Below are 24563 nucleotides of genomic sequence, written 5' to 3' on the forward strand. Positions count from 1 at the left end.
AATAAACATTTGAAATATATGAGTTTGTATGTAATGTATGAATATAATATACAAGTTTCACTTTTTAAATGGAATTACTGAAATCAATCTACTTTTTCATGATATTCTAATTTTATGACCAGCACCTGTATATACAAGTTGCCGGCAGACAGGCTAAATCAACAAGACTGTCTTTCTGGTAGCAGGTCTACACGACAAACTCTACCTCTCTGTCTAACATTTAACAAATCTGAGAAGAAAAATATATGAATGAGACAATTGGACATTTTCTTACCTAATTATGAAAACACCTTCTGATTGTATGTTTAGACTTCTATGATAAAACTCCCTATTTTATAATCAGTAACATTGAACAATGGAGTCTGGATTAATGATTTCAGCCTCATATTCCTGAAAGACTAATAACACTATTATATTGTTCTCAGTTCTGTTTAAGTCAACTATGTGAAACCATTCTATTGGATTTAGTTGCTTTTAATATTGTTGCTACCAAAAGGAGCCTATTAGGTATGTAAAAAGTAATTCAGTTTTTAAATTATTCAGATTTTGTTGTGATTTTTCAGCAAATCTTTATTTTTTTTCTCTTCTTCTTTCTTTTTTTTCCATCTGTATATGTTCTTTGCATTTCCTGTGACGCAGTTAGGTATTGTCAATGGCTGCTGAAGATACATCATCCAGTTAATTTATTTTTATAACACCATACCTAAATAAGTGAGTAAAACCTCAGTGGTGTTCAGTGCAGTGAGTGGATGTTGCCTTTCGAACAGATGTTTAATATTAAAGCTTATGTGTGTGTGTGTGTGTGTGTGTGTGGGTCCCAGCATACAGGTCTGCTGTCTGTGATAATGAAATGCTGCATGTAGTAAAGACATATCTAGAGAGAAAACAGGGCTGTTTTCATTAGAATCATGTTTCACAGAGTGCACCTTCTCCTCATTTTGTTGAGAGACACAAAAACATGATGACAGATCTTCATCATGAGGCACACTGTGTATCATTACCTGGGAATACTGCTGCCTCCTGCCTTATTTTCCTCACTGAATACCGTATGGAAAAATTTAATTCGCACAAACAGTTTTACTTCTTACAAAAACTGAGTGAAATTCCTAAAACACTCTCCTGTGTTGAGAAACAAAATAACCATCATGAAGACATTGTAAGCTAAAATTATGTGGTCGCTCAACAGAAACTTTATGTTTTACTTGTCCTTTTTATTATCTTATGTAAGTATTTTATGTTTTAGTTTTCTCTCTTAAGCACGTCCTTTGAAACATCAAAGCTATAATCTGCCAAAAACATACAATCCTCCAGATGAAACAATGGAAACTAAAGCAATTATATTAAGAAAGATGTAATTCCTTACTTTTCAAATAGGCTACAGTTCAGCAAGAACAGTTTGTTGTGCAGAAAACAAGCACTGCTAAGATAGTAGAAGTCTTCATGATCCGTTTAAGTTGAGCAAGTGACCCGTACTCAGATGTGTGACACGCTCATCATCTCAGCTTGTGAAGCGGACATCTCACTGCAGCTTAAGGTCGTAGAGTTTGCTGGGTATTATAAATGCCCCTGCAGGGGTTTTCTGGATCACTACATGGTTGTTGAGGCACAAAAAAAGACGTTTTTTGTGATAAATCTCTTTGTAAATGTCATAAACATACATATATATATATATATATATATATATATATATATATATATATATATATATATATATATATATAAGATTACATAGAGAAGTAGCATCCCTCTTTAATGAACTTGTGATAAACTTTAGCTTTATGGTCTTTTATTCTTTTCATATAATGCATCATAGATAAGCTGTCACTGCTATTTCTGAGTCCGTGTAATTACTTAATGCAAAAGTAATGTGGTGTAAAAATCCCTATCATAGAGTTTGCGTTTGAGTTATTTTAAGTGGCTGGATTTTGCTCTTAGACTCGCTGTTAGCTTGACTCCTTTATGGCATACATTGTTGTGATTATACAAACTGAGATTGCTTTGATTGTTGTCTACCACAGGTAGGATACCAGCTACTTATAACTACACCAGAACCACACACGAAAAAAAAAAAAAAAAACTACTTGCCTGATTTTTATAACATTTTACCTTGTTTTGGAAAAACACTTCTTAAGTAAACCTACATGTGTTTTTTTCCCAATGTTTAATCCTCCAACAACTCTTCTAGAACACACTATGATCTTAAACTGTTGTCGATATGTCTGTATGCAGATACCGCAAGTGAGCTACGCCTCTACAGCCCCGGAGCTCAGTGACAACACCCGCTATGACTTCTTCTCTCGCGTGGTGCCTCCAGACACGTATCAGGCCCAGGCCATGGTGGACATAGTTAAGAATATGCGCTGGAACTACGTTTCTACTGTGGCCTCGGAGGGAAACTATGGAGAGAGTGGCGTTGAAGCCTTCATTCAGAAGTCTCGGGAGGACGGTGAGTACACTTGTGCACATAAAACACTGCTCCTATCTACAGCTACTGTTTGCACTTGATGCTACAGCTCAGATGAAAGGAAATGCTCTTGAAAGAAAATAAAAAGTTCAGCTGTTAATAAAAGCTTAAATACAGTACAAGGCCAATATTTGTCGACAACTGTTTGTTAAATAAAGGGATAATTAAAGTTACTAATTAAGATGCACATTAATTTTAAACATATTATTCCTTTATTTAACTAGTAAATCATAACAGTTATTATTATTTATATATAAACATAAACATGACCATAATACATTCACAAACTTTTCTAACAGAGTTCTACATTACATTTTTTCCTAAAAAACACTCCTATTAGAATTTGGATAAGTATCTAACTCCCTCAGAGCTGCTTCTCTACCAGATATAAATAGTTACTTTATGAAGTCTACTTTGAACAGAATGTAAATATTTCTGTCTGCTGCTTGTGTTATAACTGAGATTTGAAGTTCTCAGTTCATAACTTAGCTTTGAATTTTTAATATCTCAAGTATAAAAATATTTTAAACCAACAATCACAAAAGTGTGAAACTGTTTATTTTTGCGTGTTTTGTGTAATTGGCTTATTTATGAATGTGTTTGTAGTTTCTCAGAGGCATAATATTAACTGCGGGCTCAACATTTCTCCTGTGAAAAATGATGGTTGATAGCTGCGATTTCATGTCACATTTCACACGATGTGGTTGAGAAAACCGACAAACATTCCTCGCAGTGAACTGTAGGTGGTTTGGACCCTCCAGTTTATTTTAGTGCCTTCATTCAAACTGTTGTACTGAGTGAGTTCCCGAGATACTTGACTGTCTTGGTTGACTAAGTGCAAGTTAAATTAAAATGAAGGCACTTTCAGTTGCCACAGTCATGTCTCTGTCTCTGTGTCTGCAAATATAGAAACTGTTTGGGGCTGTTGTTGCTCATCAGTTCTGTCTGTCATTCTGCACTTTTAATCATTTAAGAACAAGTCAGCTGAAAGGCAAAAATAATAGATGTGTGAATCGATATGACTTCTGATCAAATTTTCTTGATGCTTGTCATGAAAACAATGTCGTGAACTTGCCCTTTTTGCTATTTTGAAATGTTTGACACTGCAGTGTTTCAGAATGAGCCGTGTCCACTTCTTTTCTAGTTTAATAATTTTTGGTAAGACATGAAGACAAATAATCAGAAACTGCTTAGCAACAGCAGCCCAGAAAGTTTGAAGCATTTACACGCTTTTCTTTTTTAATTACACCTAACCCTAGTTAATCAAAATGGTCAATTCTTCAGGAACTTCTTCAGTAATTTGTAGGTGAGGTGCTACTGAAGCACAGTGGAATGTCACTTTGCTAATTTTATCTGCAGGTGACAGAAATCACCTTGCATATCTGGCTGGAATTCACAACATATTTGCACTAAAAAATCCTGTCAACACTAAAAACTAATGAGGTAAGCTATACTCGTAAAATAACGTATGACCTCCTGGAAAGTTTTCTCCTCTAGTACGTCATCTGCTGAAGGAGGTTTTTGCAGTAAAATATGTTAAACTTGCTAAATTGTCTGTTGAGTGAGAAGTCAGATATTTTTTGTGTAGTCCATATGGTAGGTATGTTTGATATTTCTAAATGCGTTTTCATGCAGTCATGTGTTTGGTTGTAAATATTTGTTTTGCTTGTTATCATTTCTGTAATAATTCACGTTCTGAACTACAAGGCAATTGAGATTCTTCAAACAATAATTCTTATAACAGATTATTTCCCATGAAACAAACAAACTAAACATCCATCCCTCCATTGATTTTTCATTTTCCATACCTATTTAAATGCCTGTTTAAAGTTGCAGTGCATTAATAATCTGCATGTTGCTCAGAATTAAATTAAAGTGCTGCAAGAGGTGAGGCACACCTGGACAGGTCACCAATCCACCACAGGGTCAACTCATGCAGAGACACACCAGACAAATAACCATGCATGCACAAACTCACACTGAGAGTAAATTTAGAATGAACCTAGCAGGCATGTTTTTGGACTGTGAAAGAAACAGAAGTACCTGAAGAAAACCCACACATGGAGGGGGAGAACATGCAAACTCCACACAGAAAGGACCGAGTTGAGTTTGAACTCTTTATTTTCTACTTGTGAGGCAACAGTTTTATACCTTGTACTAAAACAGTAATTATTTTCAAAATAGACACTGATTAGAGTAACAAATGATTTTATATAAAGAATATATAGATGATGGAAGCACATAGCGGGTAATATTTATTAACCAATGAATATGTTTTATTGTTGACTCGTGCATTTAAGACATTTAGTATATAAATGTTGGGATGGCTCACAGTGCTTTAACAATTATCCGACTCCCTGGTGGGAAGGCACTTAAAGCAACAAGAATAGCGTCCAAATCCACCTACAGTTCACTGTATGTAACATTTGTAGGTGAAAGTGTTTCTCAAACACAGCCTCTTATTTCTTGTCACCAAAAGGTGCTAAATGTGACAAATGTGTTTTTGCACTACATACTGTCATTTCAGCAGCTAATTTTATGCTTTTACCAAGAAGCAAATATATTTATTATGTGCTTATTTCCATAAAACACAATAAATTCTTATGTGCTCCAATGAATGATTCCAGTCATTTTTAAGCAGAAAACCAGCAATTCAGGAAACTTGGGCCTGACTTACAAACTTATACATTCAGCAGAGATGGAGCATAATTTCCATCTCATCAGAACTGGTTTGTTCCAAGGAGAGTGCTAGAAAGTAAGAAAGTCAGCTTGAGATTCTTAAGCCTTACAGTCGCTGCGCCTTGAATATTTACCTGTTTACTGACACTCCTGCTCATGTTTGTGTTGTATTCTGAATAAATGACTAAAACAGCTTCTGTCTTCATAAATAGTTCAGTGGTTGATGTCTGTCCTCAGAAAGACTGTGGACAATTGCCATATGCAGGATTTTCTTATCAACAATATCATTATATGTCATGGTTTAACATCTTTTGGTTTCATATAAAAGCTTACAGATTCTGATTTTTCACCATTAGAACTATAAACAGTACATAATAGATCTAAAGCCTGACCCTGCAAGTAGCCAGGTTTTACTTTGTGAAAAAATAAATAAATCTGCAGAAAGAATAATACTAACCCCTGACCCCAGCCATAGCATTTAAATGTGATTTGCTCTGTCTTATACCTACACCTTATAGACATGTTAACTAGCATTTTGTTTGCTTTGTTTTTTAAATAGCAAAAAGGGACTTGGACCAATATGGATACTTCATTTTCTCTTTCCACATTCTAAGTGATTAGATTTTCTATTTTTTATTTGCAGCTAAGGTAAACTAAATAACTATTCATCTACTGATGAATGAAACATAATAATCTTTATGTTAATGGTGTGTAAATGAAGCTTCAGTTTGCATCTTCTTGAACTGCTGTTTTTGCAGCTCAGACCGTTTTTACTTTATTCTTTTTTATTCTATTTAGCTGTCAACCTCAACATTTAATGTTGTTTTTCCTTTCAAATGACTATGTAGAACATGTTGTTTTTATTCAATACCCCATGTACTCACTGCTTTTAAAAATAAATAGATAAAAAATAATTAGGCTCTAAGAGCTCTGGGTTAATAAATTTCATCCAGTGTTCAAAAGGTTTATCTGAATTTGTTCTGAGTGAGTAAATCTCTCCAATAAACACTTTAAAAAATCAAATCAATTTAAAAAGCTGTGAATAATAAAACAAGTAAATCATTTTCTGCCTGGTGTTTTCTATTTACTTTGAAACTGTAGTATCCTGCTCTGCATTTTGACAGTGTTATAAAATCACATTGTTGTGTCTCTGAGCTTCCTGTTTTTACAGAATATACAAAACACAACACACACGGTAACTACTAGCAAATGGCTGCACTTGCTGCACTCTTACCCAACCACATAGCACTGGTTTGAGCTGAATACACCAAGGTAATAACCTGATAAGGCAAATTATCTGAGTCAGCTCCTACAGAAAAACCCCAGCAGCTCAGGAGTCACCTGCTTGCAGTTGTGCAGGCAGTTCAATCCCTTTTCTCCCTTTAGAGAGCTAGCAAATGTGTCTGAGCAGGTTGTGAGTGAGAAGCAGATTATGAAAGATAAACATAAAATCCAGCTTGGTCTGTTTTGGTCTTTGCTTTTGAAACTCTCCTCCTAAAAAGGAACCTTTAGCAGCGAATTGCTCACCATTGGTTTCATCCTCTTTGAGGTGTGCACTGTCCCACGTGCAACTAGTTATCTACTTGCAACAAACATTGACATACAACACTGTTTTGTATACATCATAAGGAAGATCTAGAACTATACCAAATGTAATACATCAAGATACCCAAAACTAGTAGTTGTTTTGACTCTAGAATATTTTAATGAAGAAAACACTTCTATTTATTAGAGTTGGTTCTTTTCTTTGTTTGAAGTGTGCCCCCTGAATAAACATCAGTTTGTACGGTCATATAGCTCCACCTCTCAGCCCTCCTCCTGCATTATAAAAAGAATCAGAAGACCCCTTGGTAGATGTAAGACTAGATCTTATAATGGGATTCATAATTTTGCATATCTGTCCTGCTTCAGATTACAACCCAGGACAGGATTTTTTTGTTAGAAGAAATAAAATGCATAGTAAAATCAAGGTGTTTAGCTTTAACTTGGTAAAATACTAAATTAACTTACTTTTTTGATATTTCAATACTATGGACATGGACATCTGATAGTTACAGTTATATTTATTTAATAAAAACATCAAAGCTAGGAGAAGCAAAATAAGACTACTGCTGTTCAGACACAAGATGTTTATAACTTTATAAAAAACTCAATTTATGAAACACAACTTCCTAATATTTAGCTGGGGTCTATTTCTTGGTCGCCTTTAGTACTTCAGCATTTATGAATAGTTTCTATGCAACCTTTTATGAAACCATCTGTAGACACTGTGGTCTGGAAAGTGTGGGCAGAAGAAGCACATATTTGACTGCAGACAGCCATTCTCTGCAGAGTTGTTGATTACTATGGAGCATGCCCCAATAGACGTCATTAATCAAGTTAATGAAACTCAATGTCGATAAGAGCCCTAACAAGATTCCCTCGCAAACCAGTGGCCTGCCTGACATCAACATGAGAAACCTTCCTAATGGAGTAAGTGCCACCCCTGTGTGACGCAAAGGATTACGAGCATTAGCCACAGATTTGGGATGAAAAACTGCATGTGGGTAATGTAAAATAAGGACAAAGAAAAGGAGAGCACAAACAAACCCGCTTTGCTTCAGGGTTAGTTTTTGTAGATTCAGAGAACAGACAATATAAGACTGGATTGATGTTATTTCTGGAAACAGAAAACAAAACAGGCAGGAAAGCATAATTATGTCATATTTACAAGTTCCTACCTACTTTAAAGTTCATCAAAAGTTTTTGTTTAATGATGAGGTAAAATAACCAATAAAAATTCAAAAAATGTCAACTCCACTGTGTGCTTGTATGAATTTAGGTAGTTTCCATTCCCCCGCCTGTCTAAAGCACAAAGAAAAAGCAAAACAATTTCCTGAAACATCAGAAATTTTACCTTATTATGTCAGTTGGGTATTAGAGTGCATCTTAAGATGCAAATTAAAACACACAAGGTCTGTTAGTATTTACAACAGCAAGTTTTTGTTTGAGGGCTTGACAGAGCATGTTTAAATTATAGCCATAGTGAATGTGGCACTCATGGGAAAGATGTGACAAGAGTTGAGTTTTATGGCATCGCAGAGGATTAAGCTTCAATTTACCAGGCTTTACATGCCCAGACACAGCTTGTTTTTAGATTTTTAGGAAACTTAAAGAGACATAAATTTGTGTCAGATTTATTATTTGCAAACAGCCATGCACGTTCCAAGGTAAAGTCATGGAAAAAAAAGCATCAAAGGGCTGGGAGATTGGATAAGAGAAAAACATGGCTCCACCCAAAGCGACCAGGGAGATCTGTGAACATCTGTATTCTAAATGACCGTAGTCACCCTGGGAAGAGATCACAGCAGACTCAGCAATGTTCCTATTTCTAACCATATGGCCTTTTAATCTCCAGTTCACACCCCTGCATGGTGTGTCAGCCAGTTATGGCCTTATTTATTAAGTGACGCCACATAAATGACCCCTGAGTGCCTCAGATATCTCTTGTTGCAATTTGTTTAAACAGTTACTTGTCATTGCCTAATTGGGCAAAGCTAATGGTTAAGTAATCATCACTCATCTGTAGCTTTTTCTCTCAGTAGCTGTTCCCTCTTTCTGTCATTGACTTGATGGTTATATATGGCTCCCAATGCAAAGTCAATGCAAAAGTCAATTTCCTAAAGCAAATACTGGTAGATGAACCTCGATTTTAAAAATTGCCCAATAGGAATGTGTTTCAAAGTCAGTGTTTTTAATGATGAATGTCAGTCTACACTCTTGGCTATATTGAGGTAATTGCATGTCATTTTCCCACATGGGAGCTTGTACTGTCTTATGTAAATGAGAATTAATAAATATCCAAACAGGAAAAGCAATTGGAGGAGTTATATGTTGAAGATCAAATAAGAAGCACTGGGAAATCCTTTGCAGCAGATTAGAGTGGAAAGGAGGAATGGGGCTTGATGCAGTTTTAGTCCGATCTTCTTGCGAGAAAAAAAAAAAAACAGCACAAATTGATATAAAAAGGCATATAAAGGTATAAATAAGTACACACAAACACACAAAGTTAATTGCTCATTGTACAAACTTATAAAAAGAACCTAAAGCATCAAATTTATCCACCTCTATGATGTAGGAAACTTTGCCAAACAGTAATGGTACAGACTGTGCAGAGTAAATTAGATTTTTGATAGATCCTAAAATCTGTGTTTGTCTTACTCAGCTGTTAAAACATGAATGTGATTTCACTTGGAAGACAAAACAGTATTATAAACTGAAGTGCTCATGCAACTAATATAAGCATTTTCTAAATGCGTTCATGTATTATTATACTGTAGTATTACAAAGTTTTATTGCACATTTTATATCATGAACAAAAACTGCTGTCAATGTTAAGTACACACAACATATACAATGATTTAAAAACACAGACACTTGGCCAGACGTGTCAGACTTGCTGTATACCTATTAGGTTCTTGCTAAGTTAAACGAATATTTTAATCTTTTTGTTTTTATTGATGTGTGATCTTCCTTATACTTTAAAGATTTCACAGTTGTCTCAGAGTCTGTGTGGTTTCTGACAACCTTAGACATTCTGCACTAAAGGATGAATGTAATTTCACTTCTGCACAAGGACGTTGAAGGGCCGACTGGAAAAGAAATGGCAAAGGCACCCTTGTGTTAGTGATTCACGAGGACCACTGTCACGAAGGGGGATAAATAGAGGCTTTGGTAGCTAATGTAATGAGAAAACATTGGCATAAACCAACCGCTGACTGTCAGCGACAGGCAATCTCCATACACAGTATGCTGAAATAACCTTGATAGTGAAAACTGAATTTGATTTTGCTAAAAAATAATACTAATACAACAGCGATGGGTATTTTGAACAAGATTTCCATAAAGTAATAGGCTGCACAAGGAGATACAAATAGGACTCCAATTGTCTCATTAGCTGTGATAAAATAAGGAAAATGTTTGGGCTGGGTTCAACATTCAAAGCTGATTGGAGGGAATGTCAGATAAATTGTAATTATTCCTGACCAAAATCATTATATTTCCTGATAGAGGCTAAAAAGAGGCACTTCTGTCATGAAGTGATGTGCTCTGAGTTGTCTCTTTTTTTGTGCTCTAAGAGTTGTCGTTTAAATACTTTCTTTAAAAACAATCTTCTTTGAGGACAAACTGTGCTCCATTGGTGTGGTTGGCATGAATGATCATTTATCAATATATTATTTTTACTGATAAATAGGAGCTTTCATGGCTTTATAAAAATGTGCTGCTGCCCAAGTACAAAGAGCCAAATAGCAAGTTGGTCCAGTAATGCCAAAAACGTCAAAGTCCATTTTCTGTCCAAGTTTAAGACGAGGCAGCAATTTCAGTGGAAAAAGAAGGAAACAAATAGCCTTTCAATTGTTGCCATTTCAGAGTTATATAAACATAATCCATTTATTTTCTTTAGCACATTTTAAACTTAATAAAGAGGCATGAAAGATTTCAATTTTATCTGCAAAACTGAAAGAGAGGAGGGCATCAGCTTGCTCTCAAGGTTTGTGCTATTGAAGTGTTATTGAAGACATTACACTGAAGCCTGTATGGGGTTATAGGAGCCTAAGAGAGGGTTTTTAATTTAATTCTGAATGAAGTCTAAAGCAAGAACGATTTAGCCTGGCAGGAATCACAGGAGGAATATTTGACATAATGTCACTGTGACTCAGGATATGTATGTCATTTCCATTAGAAATGACAACCGTTTAACAGTTGGTTGAAACAGAGAGAGGTGAAGGGAGGACGGGGAGAGAAGTGTGGGTGAGATGATGTGAGATCATGATTTAAGGCTTGAAGAAAGGAGATGTTTGCAGACTGCACAATGGAAAACTGTTTTTTGGATCAACCAGAAAGGAGGAACCTGCTACCATTCTGAAATATCATGTCTCATTGTCTTTACTTGTAGTTTTATCAAAATGAAACCTTTGTCTTCTGAATACATATAATATCACCAACAATCAAGCACAGTGCAGTAGATTTTGTCTTTGAATCATAACCTATTAATTCTGGTATCTTGTAGTGAGCTGGTCAGTCATCAAATTAATTACATCTAATCTCATTTAACCTCCATTTTTCCTGTTATATTGATCCATCTTGTACCTTCTCCAAGCTTTGTGAATGGATTAGACTACCACACAAACAAAGAAAACGTGGTGTTCCAACATCAAAAAGGGGTGATCAATGGCAGAAACGGCCCGGGTCAACGATTCTGATGCCTGTGTTTACTGAGGCAATGTATTGGATAAAAAAAAGGGCTGGTGGAATAGTGGGTGCAAACTGGAATCGATATAACAGCTATCATCATTTGCAGTGTTTATTAATGGCTTTGCCTGGAGCTGGCATTGAGAGTAGCACTCACTTGCATTTAGGCAAAAAACACTCCAGCGTTTTATGCTCCTCGCATCCTATCAATCACTACAGTGTTCGTTGCTCTCAGCAATGGTCTGGCTACCTCCACTCACCTCACATAAACACCCACCTCAATCATGTAATGAATGGCATCAATTTTGTGGTCAAGCTGCCAAGATATACAAATGATTCAGAATGCTTCTGAATCTGAGGTCTAGCAAAAGTGACGATGCAAGTCTCAGTTTAATTCGCTTTCTTTTTTTCCACTTGGTTCCAAGCTGCAGCTCAATAGAGTTTTCATGAATTTTAAAAGGTATTTCCTTCTGTTCATGACTGACAACAGCATCAGTCACACAGGATAGAGCCATAAGGCAATGAGCACTCCCACCAACAGGTGCTGCTTATACTCGTGGTAGTCAGAAAATTTCCCTTTGGTAAAAAGCTTTCCAGCTCCGAGATGGCAGAATGTGTCATCTGCTACCCAAGGCAGCAAGTGAAAAAATACACAGTGCTTTTCATGGCACTTGAAATGTTTCTACAGGATGTGGCAGCTCTGAAGAATAGCGGTTCTCTTCAGTCAAATATTGTGGCTGTGTAAAGCAAATGAACAAATCCATTTTTTTCTGACTGTCAAATAAAACTCGAGTGCTGGAAATGGATGAACAAAAAAGACATCAGGATATGTTATTTTAGAGCTCAGAGGAAAAATATTAGTGGAATTTATTACCGACGTAGAGCAAGAGATGTGATGAAAATATGTCTGGACTTTGAGGAATTCTCTTAAAAACTATTGTCTAAAATCAGTGGAATATACCTGTAACTGAATAATGTAAGAAAGTATTTACAACTTTAGGAAATGGAAATGATCACTTCTCAAACTGTGAACTTGGCTGACTGTACAGGCACAGCCTGGCTTTTCTTCTGTATTGTTATCCGCTCTTTATCCTCTTCTCAGATTAGACTTCAGTGCTGGCCCAAAGGTACAGAACCGTGTTCATGAGATTAGCCCACTTTACCACAGCTTATGTTCTGACCCATACACCTGAAATTGTAGTCCTGTTTGACCAAGTCTCTCCCACAGGCCAACTAACCACCTCAAGGATTATTGTAATTATGAAACAAAGCTTTGACAAAGATGAATGGCATATTTGTGTGATTCCTTTTCTTTTACTGTTATCTTTTTATTTTCTTGTTGTGAAAGAGGGAAACATCTACATTATAAAGTTGGACACTTTATTGATCTGCCTTACCTGCTGCAGCATGATGATGTAGGAATGCATCCTGGAAGTACACACATGCAGTAATGCATTAATACTGTTTTCAATGTTTTTTTGACAAGTATTATATGACAATTGGTTAAATTAGGAACAACAGACAACCTGATTAAAAAAAAACAAGTCTTTGATTCATGTATCATTCATGATAGAACAATGCCCCGTAGAGAAATGGGAAGATGCACCTCATTTTATGTTTGGCCTGTATTTCATCATCAATTGTCTTTTTGTTGTAAATCTGAGAAAAATAACAATGTGTGCACACTACTGTAAATTCTCCACTGAATTCCAGATAAGATGTGAGCTGCAACAAAATTGTTAGGTCTCCATGTGTTAGATGTTTTTGTTTGAAGAAAGGAGAACATATTTTAAAGCATTTGTCTGTTACTGTTAATATGGATTTTCTAAAGTCATCAAATTTATTCAGAAATGAATTGGGAAAAAATAGATTTTGAATGCAATAAAAGTTTGTTTTAGAATAATGGGATTTAAAATCAATTAGCCAACAGCAATGCTTGCATTGTAAGTTAGAGGACACTCACAATGTTTCAAACTAATTTTGCTAATCTGTTTAGCACATTAATTAATCCAAATTAACATTTAAACACAATGCCTTTCCACTGTTTGCCTTCAGTCGTTATATTTATCACATTTGGCATACCAAACACAAATTAGCACACAAAAATAAACTGAGTAGGCTGAGCGGTTGATAGGCCATGTCTGCATGAGAACATCAAAATCTTCCAGCAGGGAACCCCAAAGCCCCCGGCAAATTAAAGTCTCATTATTGTCTGACTTTACTCATGTTGTTTATAGCCAAATAAATGAGTGGAGTTGCGTCTGCAAGAAATGGGTAAGACATTTGTAGCTCAAGGCTCTGGTTGATGCCTAGCGTGCTTTAGATAATGGTATATTTGAGGTGAACATCAGAGAAATTTTCTGTGTTTGATGACTTACTTGAGGTCGAACAGGCTGGCTGTCGGGGCTGAACTGACTTCATAGGAACTGTCAGCGAGGGTTTGAGAAAAATGCTGAGACTAAATTATTTTGCTTCAGAAGACAAAGAAAACAGAAAAAAACTGTTGCAGTTAAAAAGTAACAGTATCATGCCAGCATTTGGGCACTGATCGCAATTTCTTCCAACATTTTAGGTGATGTATCTATGCAATAAAAAAAAAAATAGCATAGATGAGTAGTGTTAAGGATTAATTGTCCTTTTTTTGTATTTAGGTCTTTATATAATAAAAGGGTATTATTTTTCTTATATTGCATTTTAAGAGAGAAAAAGGAAAGATATTTCAAATATGCAATCATCTCTAGACATTTGAGCTTTCGTTGGACATGCATTTAAACATCTCAGAATTTAATAGGTGTGTTCGAGCCATTGCTTGATTACAAGATATAAGGAAAGGCCAGGAAATGCAAATATCAAAGCTTTATAAATGGTCAAAACTCCTTATTCCTTCACCCATCAACCAGGAGCCACAGGCTCTCCAGCACTGTTTAGAAGACTGAAAAAAACCAAAAACAATAATGCCCACAAATAAGAAAATATTATAATAAGATTAATTTAAGGTTGTTATCATCTACAGTATGCTTGGTGTAAAACAATGAATAGAGCATTCCTCCAGTTGTATAGAATGGAACAGGTTTGGTTCTGCTTTGGGCTTGTAATGGATCCAGTAGCAAAAGGAAATCTCCACTGAGAAAAATGGACTCAATTAAATTGTCTCAGGCAGCAAATTCTGGATACACACGTCACATCTTATGAAGGAGAAAAAAAAAGGTAAAGATGAAAAGAAGGGGGCTTTTACAAAAGGCTGGATCATGATCCTAAACACACCTCAAATGCACAATGAACTACACGTAAAAGTGTGAAAGTCCCTCAGCTCAAACATCCTTTTATATTCCTGGGATAGACCTTGAAACAGCAGTGAATTTACAGGCTGTGATTCTTGTCAGTGCTGTCTTATTCTACCACTGGCCTCCAACTTTTTGCTTATACAGATATTTTTGAAAATATAGGATCTATTAGGTTTTTCGCATTAATTTCACAGTGAAGGAATATTTTGACAAGTGTGCCAATGCATTTCTAAAAGTTTAGATAAAATGCAATAAAGATGTTTTAGGGAAAGACATCCAGAGTAGATGCACTTTGGCTGTAATGGGCAACTCCCATTTGAAAGTTTGTGAATCTTTTCCATACTCAACTTTAAACAGAAAAAAATGGAGCTTTACTCTTTATTCTAATAATAAATAAGCTTCAGCAGACTTACTGGTCTGTACCTCATTGGATCCTCTTGATTGTCAATCTCTGAATTCAAACACTTCATAAATACTGTTTTTAACCTTAAAAATGCACTTTGCTATTGTCAGGTCCTCAGGTCGGTCCTTGTGGTGACATGGCAGCTTAATTGGTTTAAAATCCTTAATTAAAATTAAAATAAAACAAACAAACCCATGCACACACGCACACACACACCTACACCCTCACTCATCCACACTCAAGTATCATTAAACACAGGCTTCATGTTTCCAAACACACAGCTTAGTGTTGCTCTGCTTTCTAAAGAAGCACTTTCTAAGCATAAAAAATGTAAAATATGCAAAACAGCTTTTGCTGGTAATTAAAAATGAAATGGACATCGGTGCATAAATAGTACAAACGCGACACAAATGATTCATTATGATGAACTGAAGGTCGAGCTCTGAAAGGAGCAAATATTCCAGTGTTTGTTAGTGCACAACACTGTGATGTTTATTGACATTTGTGAGACAAAAAAAAACATGTTTGCATTGTGCTGAATCGAGCACGCTGCTTTTACAGAGAAACTGTTGCTGCATGAGAGGTTTCAGGGAAAATTATATCACTGTCGCCTTGGATTCTTTTCATCTTGCCTCTTTGATGCAAAATTGGTTTGGTGCAGCCGAGCACTTAACAACATCACAGGGTGTGTGAAATATTTTCTACAACACACAAAACGCTGAATCCTACAATCCTGCTTTGGAGGATTGTTCAAGTGAGCAACAAAGCGCACTTCTGTAATGTTGTCACTTCAATGCAGTATTAGGATTTGCATGTACACTGATTATTTCTTTTAAGAGAAAACAAAATAAAAAGGACAAACCAACCGATCAGAAGCTATCAGCAATAATAAAGAATATCTAAAAATGCTCAAGATAAATGAAGAATGTTTTGACTCAAAGACAACAACTTCTGTCTAAAAGTTTAAACATCTAAGTGGACCACTAGGTAAAGGCTTGGACTGCCTGTCCTTTCATTTATCTTACACACAGAAACAAACAAAAAGAACAACTACACACAAATAACCATTAAATAAACAGTCAGATAGCACAATTGTCTATCAGCAAGTTATACATATGCTCTTTGAAAAAAACCCAAACATTTAGCTATTGCATATATACACATTAGAGGAGAAATAAATAATAATTATTTGGTAACTAAGGTCATGAGCAGGACATAAATAATGTTACATGCATACATTTATCAAGACTGACCATTAAATTAATAAATTATGTAAATGATTTTGTTTTAAGTAGTGGACTCTAATCATGAACAAGCTACTTTGTTTGACAGTCAGAAAGCTGCTATGTCTTATTAAAGTTGAATCAAAACAAAAAATACTTTAAATACAAAATCATTCACATCCTGGCTTACTTAAAAACAACTAGTTCTCCAAAATGTTTTTGGCCAAATACAGTAAACAGCAAAAGGCTTTTGTTTTGTTCTTGAACTTAAAATAGCCTAAAGGGTAAAGTAAATCTCAAATGAAAGGAAAGGTTTTCTTAGTTTATCCTGGGTTCTGTACAGCTCTCGACAGAAGAACCAAACAACAATAACAGTAAAGTCTTATAAAAATGAAAGGTCTAACATTCTAGAAGGAATGCATCCACCACCTTCTTAGGTTAGCTTTAAACTCATCTAATGATGAGAGGGGATGATGTTACAGCTGTTTTTGTCTCATGAAATACTGAGATCAAGTAAGATCTGTTAAGCCTTAGATTATGCTGCAAATATGATTAATTTTTGACAATAGTTTTGTCCAGATTTAACTTCCTTCTGGACACCACAGCAGCAACAAATGAACAAAACAAAGTACTTGACTTTTTTTGCTTTGTGCCCTCAACAAGCAGAGTTTTAACACCATATTAATTTAGAAATTAGGTTTATTTTACCGTCAAATTCAAGTGTGCTCACCAGAACTGCACTGTATAAATCAAAGAAACCAGCATCAACATAAAGTCCTCTCATAAGGTGACAGAGAAACTGGGAAATCAATCAGTCAATGAGAAGATGAAAGCAGCCGTCTCCACTCTGGTGTTTTATGAGCTTTTTAATTGGAGAGTAGGTGATAATGGAAAATGGACAGAGGACATTGATTCTGCAGCCAACGATCTCTTTAGGACACTCACAATTTAGGACACTGTGAGAAGGGCAGGAAGCTGAGGGGACGGAGAGAGGAGAGCGTTTTAGAAAAGAAGGGAGTGGAAATTGTATTCAGGCATTTGGAAAACATTTGTAGTCTACACAACAGTCCTGAAGTTGGACTTATCTTTCACTGCTTTGCAGAGATTTTTATGACAATGCTCCTCCGAGTCTGCATTCATTGTGTATGGAAAAAAAAATACTTACATGATTTCTACCAAGTATAATAAAAAGGCAAGCTAGATCTGCTTGTTGTCAGCAAATTTACTCATATCTTTACAACTGTGCTTCTGCAGCTCCGTTTATCGGGCCTTGCAGCTTAAGAACTTGGGCGCTCCTGTGCTCCTGAGCAACAGGTCCCTCTAATGATGGGAAATTATGCTTCTGGCACATCAATTATGGTACAAAAATACTCCAGAGCAGCTGCGTATTATTTCTAGAGGCTTTGCATTTCTCTCACAAGCTCTTTTTTTGTGTTATTGAATTTTCTTCCTCTTTTACAGTTTCTTCCACAGCAATAAAAGATTAAGCATGAAAATCTATTAAATAAATTCAAACACTCCAAAATAACCCTCTCTCCTCCACAAAAGATTTCATTTTTCTTTCCTTTTGTGAGGCATTTATAATCACCATGTGACAGAACAGGTAAGACAAACCAGTTTTGTGAATGAGTCATGTGTGAGCCAGCAGTGCGGATTTATGAAGCAGTAGAGACCCTGTGAAGACCCATTACCTAATCATTGTCAGCCTGTCACTTCCAGATGACCTCCTCTCCACAGAAACACCATAGAGGAGCATTAAAGTGAAATTCCGAAACAGTGGGAGCCTGCTGTAAGGCAGCCTCCTCCATATGGTGCCTCAACTTTATTTTTCTTTTTAATTAACACCTTTTGAAGGTAAGCAGCGGCCCGCTTTTACAGCGGACAGGAAAAGAGTGTGAAAAATACTCTCTGGAGGAGGTCCAGGCTGCCCAGGCAGAACACCTCTGAGAGCTGCGAGTTAGAAAGGAAGGAAAGAAAAAAAAACACACTAGTACTAAAATAATTGACTTTTATGAAACATTTTTGATTAGTTAAGGCAGCATTCATTGAATAATCTTTAAGCCAGATGGGAAATCAAACATTTGACCTTCTGTGTTAGGACCCTATAAACTGATATTATGTCTTAACAGCTGTCTAATCACACATCTCACTAACGTTTAATACTGTTTACTTAGTAACATAATAATGAATGTAAAATTACATGTTGATCTATTTTACTCTCCTGCATTCTCCAAATATTATACAATCAACTATAATTGCATTTTATTTAATACAACATACAAATATTTCCATTAGTTTGATTTTGTGTCTTCAGACAAATGTCAGTAAGAATAGCTCCAGTTCAGTCAGTGTCTGAGTGACCCACTTTGTTCCTCTTCGTACTGTATGTCAGCTGTTATTAAAGGAATAATCTGGTAATTTTTGAAGTGGAGTTCTGTCAGATAGTTATCAGTAGGTAGTAACTAATCAGTCACAGAGCATGAAGTATGGAGAAAAAGACAGAAGGCCAGGCTTGGCTAACAGCTAGCTTTACAAGGGACCATTTTTCAGGATCATAAGACAATTCTTTCTCAAAAACGACATTCTGATGTGAAGGGACACTACATTAACTAATATAAAACCTTAACATTTTAGTATGGTACAGTTTGTTTAATTTGTTGCTGTTTCCTCAATCAAGAAATGATATAATGATAAATCAGGGGTCTCCAATCCAGGTCCTAGAGGGCCACTATCCTGCATGTTTTCCTTGTTTCTCTGCTCCAACACAGCTGATTCAGAGGTTAAATCACCTCTTCATGTTCTGCAGAAGCCTGATAATCACCCATTGATTCAAATCAGGTGTGTTGGAGCAGAGAAACAAGTAAAACCTGCAGGATGGTGGCCCTCGAGGACCAGGATTGGAGACCCTTGTGATAAATGATGCACTGACTCTTGACAACTATTTGACAGAGCATCACCTCAAAAATGGCCAGACTATTGTTATGAAATGCACTTGTAATAACTCACAATCACAGACTTTATTACCTGTGCTTTAGTTTGGCTGAACAGAGGCATTTCTGTTGACTGAAATTTATGGTTTAAGCTTTAACCAAAACTCAAAAGTCTTCAAAAGCTGGACAAATCCAGGGGTTTCTATGATCAGATAAGTCCATCGATGTTTAGCTGTAAAAGATTTAAGCTTCTACTTCAGCTTGGGGCGAAAACTGCTGTTGGGATTCCCCATATTGTTTATTATACCAAAGTATTTCATGCTCAATTTTTCACTTCACATATGGAAGTAAAGTAACAGTTAATAAAACATTATTGAACGCAGAGTGATACAAACATGGTGATGTTATTTGCTTGAACTAATCAAATCTACAGAAAATCAGCTTCTGCATTGTCACAGTTTTGTTTCTTCCTCTAGGATTACTGTACGGATGATAAATGTGGGGTAGCCCTGGGAGGTTCTTTTGTCATTTTTCAGGGTATCACTGTTGCCAAAGTATGCTTGAAAATTCAGTCAATTTGGTGGCAGTGAACTATGGCACTATTACAAAGTCAATTAGGTAGGCTACAGTCTAAAGCACTTCCATTCTGAGGACACAGTGTGTGGATTCAGCTGCGCCTAAGGGGCTTGTGGATTGTAGTCAGAGGAAGGAGGTCAGGCAGAAGTCAATTGTTTTGATTGAAACCAGTGCTTCTACTTTAGAGGTGAAAATAACATAGAAGCTATTATGCAGTCATATAGTGTTTTAATGTCTTGCACTCTGAAAGAGCGATTACAGTGACAGGTCTGTGTCAATGCATCCATTATTCCGTGTATCAGAGGTGTCTCCTGACTGGCCTGATGGATCGCTCTGTAATTAAATTCACTTTTGTTTATTTCAATGTGACATGACAGACACCACCTCCGTTTTATTTTGCTCAGTTTTTGGATGATGAGTCATTTTGTTTGTGTTTTGTTGTTGAAAAACATTGCAATGAGAAGTTTGTAGCTAATTAAACATCAAAATGTCAGACAGACACAGTCTGGCTTGTCTATTGTGAATCAGTTCGAAAAAAAAAACAGTGTTCACTTCAGTTCACCTTTAAAATGCTTCTTTTATATTAGCTTTATAATTTGTTACAGCAAAACAAGTAGAGAGGCTTGGCTTGACTTTCTTTTTAAGAAGTTCAGAGTTTTGTCTGTGTCGTATCTGACCAGATTTGTCAAAAATGGCCCATTCATGCGACCATTATGGATAACTTCATTTTATTGCTTGCCAATGTACCATTAAACCAAAACAGAAAGAAAACAAAAAAAATCTACCATTTTCATGACACTTCATTGGAGATGACAGCGGAGCATAATAGAAATATAGCACTTTCAACTTTTAATATACGCCAGTGCAGTGACCGTTCAAAATGTGCCTGTTTGGAATGGGCTGCAGTGAGAGTGACTGATTGAAGTACCTTGTTGCTGCAGGAATGCTGTGTGTTGGCAATTACACAACTGATTGGGGTTTTTATCCTCAATGATTCCACACTGGTCTTGAAATGCAACCCAAATGAGACACCTGGGTTGATATTCTATGCATCAGGTACCATTTGATATATTAAAAATAATGCAAACTGAGCCAGCCAAATAGAAATCTGACTTTATCATTTGTTCGATTTGACATAATCACCCAACTGTCACAAAAGACAGCAAATAAAAATACTTTAGTTTTAACAGCAATGAGGGTTTATATTAAAAGAGCAATTGAACCCTGATGTCATTACCTTACTGTTGAAGAGTTTCAGGAGAAGACATTATTATTTAACATTTAAGAACTAAATTGTGCATGTCTTTATAACTCAACAACGTGTGCAAAGGAATAACTGATCATCGGAAAGAGGGGAAACAAACATAGGTACTCCTTTATTTTTAAAAATTGAAGGATTTTTTATTTTATTTTTTAGTGCAAGTCAGGATAATATGTAAACAAACAAATCAACAGACAAAAACCGTTAAACAGACCAAGCAGCTCCACTCACACTGACTCAGAAATTTAAATGAGATGTTCTGTCTATTCTTGTAAAAACAAAAATGATGAGAGGCCAATTAGAAAATGAAACAGATAAATAGAAACATCTATTATTCCGTTATACTTCAATGGGTTTCACACTGACATGTCAAAAGGCCTAAAGCCTGATCTCCTACTTGTTTGTGCTTAAATGGAACATTATTCCAGGAAATTGTTTTTTATCAAGTTTCTCTGCAGCAGGAATTTTCATCTTTGATGTAAGGGACTTCCACTCCAGTGCTGACGTGTTGACGTGACCTGTTTGTATTCTTGTTTTATGTCAATCCCAGTATAGTTTCAGCTTTATAAGGCAATAACCAACACATTATAATAATATATCATAAAAATGTGACAAGCTACAGTGAACAAGTAGCATGGTCATGTTAAAAAGGGATTATTTCTGTCCGTTTTTCTGCAAATAGAAAAAAAAAAACTTATTTAAATGAAAATAAAAGCTTATTATGAATTAGAGAAGTTTTCAAAATCTGATTTAGTTCAATGTCATAATCTACTTTAATACAGGTAATTTAAGTTTCCACACTGATGACTGCAGCATTTAGTTGTCTGATTTTTTTTGCTTAAAAAAGCTTAATTTAAGCGACTTGCTTAAATTAAGCTTTTAATTAGTTTGATTCCATATGGATTATTTTATGTTCATTTAGAATATTATAAATACTAATTATTCAGAATAAAGTTATGATAAGTGTAATAAATAATACACATTTTGGAAATTAGTCTTGTTTCATACTCAGCAGTCCTTTGACAAGTTTCAAAGGAGCCTAATAAGTTCTATACATATTTTGCATTATTTTATTTTAGTGAGTCTTATTTGATGGCACAATGGTGCAGTGGTCAAAGATGCTGCCGTACAGCAAGAAGGCTGAAGGTCCAAAACCTGGCTGTGACCTTTCTGTGTGGAGTTTGCATATCCATGGGTCCTCCGGTTTCCTTTCACGACCACAACCATGGTAGGGTTATGGCTACTCTAAATTGTCCCTGTGTGTGAGTGTGTGAGAGAATGCTTGTCTCATTTGTCTCCATGCAGGCCTGTGATGGACTGGTGATGTGTCCAGGGTGTATTCTGCCTTTTTTTCAATGACCACTGGATATAGGCACCAGCTCCTCACAACCCTGCACAGAAACACGGGTAAATAAAAGTGATAGATGGATTGGTTAATGCAAACAGATTCCAAACTTCAACAATAAATATGATTTGAGCTAATTTTTGTTGACATTTATCTTCATGCTTCAGGTAGAGTATATTTTGTAAAAATCCCTTCTATCTCTCTTTTATCAATCACCTCTTGTTTTTCCCTAAGGGTTATTTTGCAGCTTTTGACACTCAATATTGAGCAAAAGAAAGTTCATACTTTAGCTTAAGTTTATCTGATACATGGTCTCACTAGGTTTGATTGAATGTTCCAAACTAAAGTTTGAGATAAAACAGCTTTGCGCACTTTGAAAGCAGAAAAAAAAATGAAGCAGCCTTTTTGGAGTCAGGAGCAAAAGAGAAATCAAGATGGCATGTGCCACATGCTAATTATTTACTTGAGTGGCTCAGCACACTCAACACACAATAAGAGATGAGTGGTGAACTAATAATAGGGGAAAGATGTACAATTAGAAAACTCAGTAGTGCAGAAAAAACAACAAATTGTGTTTTCAGGCCTAATACTTTTGTATTTCATCGGTTTAATTGAACATGAACTGAGCAGAGACAAATTGTAACGGATTAAACTCCACAAAAGGACCTGCACTGAAGAAATACTTAAAATATGTGTTCACTCAGAAAGAGAAATATACCTGTGGCAGTAATAGAGAATAATTTGCAAAGAATCAACCTCTTTTTTCAATCATTCTTCTCATGCAAAAGAAACCATCTGTCTTTGTGTTTTAAATAAAGCAGGAGATCAAAAAGATCCTAGATAAAATTAATTTGAGAATTAAGGTGTCTGCATGTTGTCGTTTTAGAAATTTAACTCGCCTATGAGCCTTACTGACGTCTGCTTTCCCTATTTCATTTAGAAAACCACAATGCAGCTCCTGAGAACATTAAAATTTGAATAGTTTAAATATTTCTTTTGAAATGTCACCATCACAACTGCCATATCATAAGTCAGCACCTCATTCTGCGCTGACCTCCATCAAATCCCTCTTTGCAATCCTCAATTACCCAGCAATAACGGATCATTACAGGTAATTTAGGACTATTTATATTCACTGTGAGAACATTTGTGTCTTTCTTGTTTTTCATCATGGAATAACTTAACTTTTTGACAAAGAGGTCTATACATAATGTATTCAACTCAGAGCACAGAGCAGGAAAGCAGCAGTTGTGGATATAAAAAGATATTTTCTAAGAACTGCTGCAAGGTTATTAAACTCACCAATGTTTTTTTATTTATTTATAAAGTTATGTTTTCTTAAGTAGATTTTACCTCAAATTACTGCAGAAAAGATATGACATCGGAAATGGGATGTTACTGATGTAAAATGATTGTTTAAGAAAATCTCTGTCAGCTGCAGTGAGTGTATCCTTAAGATAGAATCCACAACTTTTAAGCAATTTCTTTTTCCATTTCTCACAGTGTTACAATAAAAGGAACTAATGTTGTACAATCTTTTGCATATTGCATACAAACTGTGTCTTGTGTTTGGTCTGTATTCCACTACTAATTTATTGCAGCAAATACCTAAGTTATAGCCAGAGAGTTAAACTGCCAAAGGATTAAAACAGTTACACATGTTTATTTTTACTATAGTCTTCTAAGAATGTGAAACTGCTTATTTCAAGCATATTTAGGTAAAGTTTTTTTTATTTTTTATTTTTTGGGAAATCTATAATCTATAAATCTATAATGTTTAGAGTTAAAGTGTTCATTTTTTACCCATTAGGTGGCAATCAGACAAACTTCTTAGTGTTGAAAAACTGATTACACTTGAGAAAGAAAGGAAAATCCATGCATCAAGATCAAGCTTTAACTTTAAAGTGTGAGAGATTTTTCATTCGACAGCCTGGGTATTCTTATTTCCTGATCTGCAATAGAATTTATATTTTTATGCAACTTAAGCTGGTGTAGATTCTCAGTCATCCAGGCCATGGTAAATTCAAAAAAAGTTAAAAAACAAAAACAACTGGACTTCTATTCTGTAGCTGAAGACGTTTCGCTTCTCATCCGAGGAGCTTTCTCAATTCAGAAATAGAGAGTGTGGAGTTGAGCTTTTAAAGCTGAGATGTGATGTAAGCTGGAT

At 35.7% G+C, this 24563-nt stretch overlaps 1 protein-coding gene across 1 annotated transcript in view; it reads left to right on the plus strand.

Annotated features, from left to right (window-relative positions):
• LOC108231655 (metabotropic glutamate receptor 4) overlaps window positions 1-24563 on the plus strand; it is a 173065-nt gene that overhangs the window by 94435 nt on the left and 54067 nt on the right. Inside the window, exon 3 of the mRNA XM_037975497.1 lies at window positions 2230-2446. Coding sequence (XP_037831425.1) covers window positions 2230-2446 — 217 coding nt within the window. The remainder of the gene's footprint in view (window positions 1-2229; window positions 2447-24563) is intronic.

Source organism: Kryptolebias marmoratus, linkage group LG4, assembly GCF_001649575.2.
Source record: "Kryptolebias marmoratus isolate JLee-2015 linkage group LG4, ASM164957v2, whole genome shotgun sequence".
Classification (NCBI taxonomy): domain Eukaryota; kingdom Metazoa; phylum Chordata; class Actinopteri; order Cyprinodontiformes; family Rivulidae; genus Kryptolebias; species Kryptolebias marmoratus.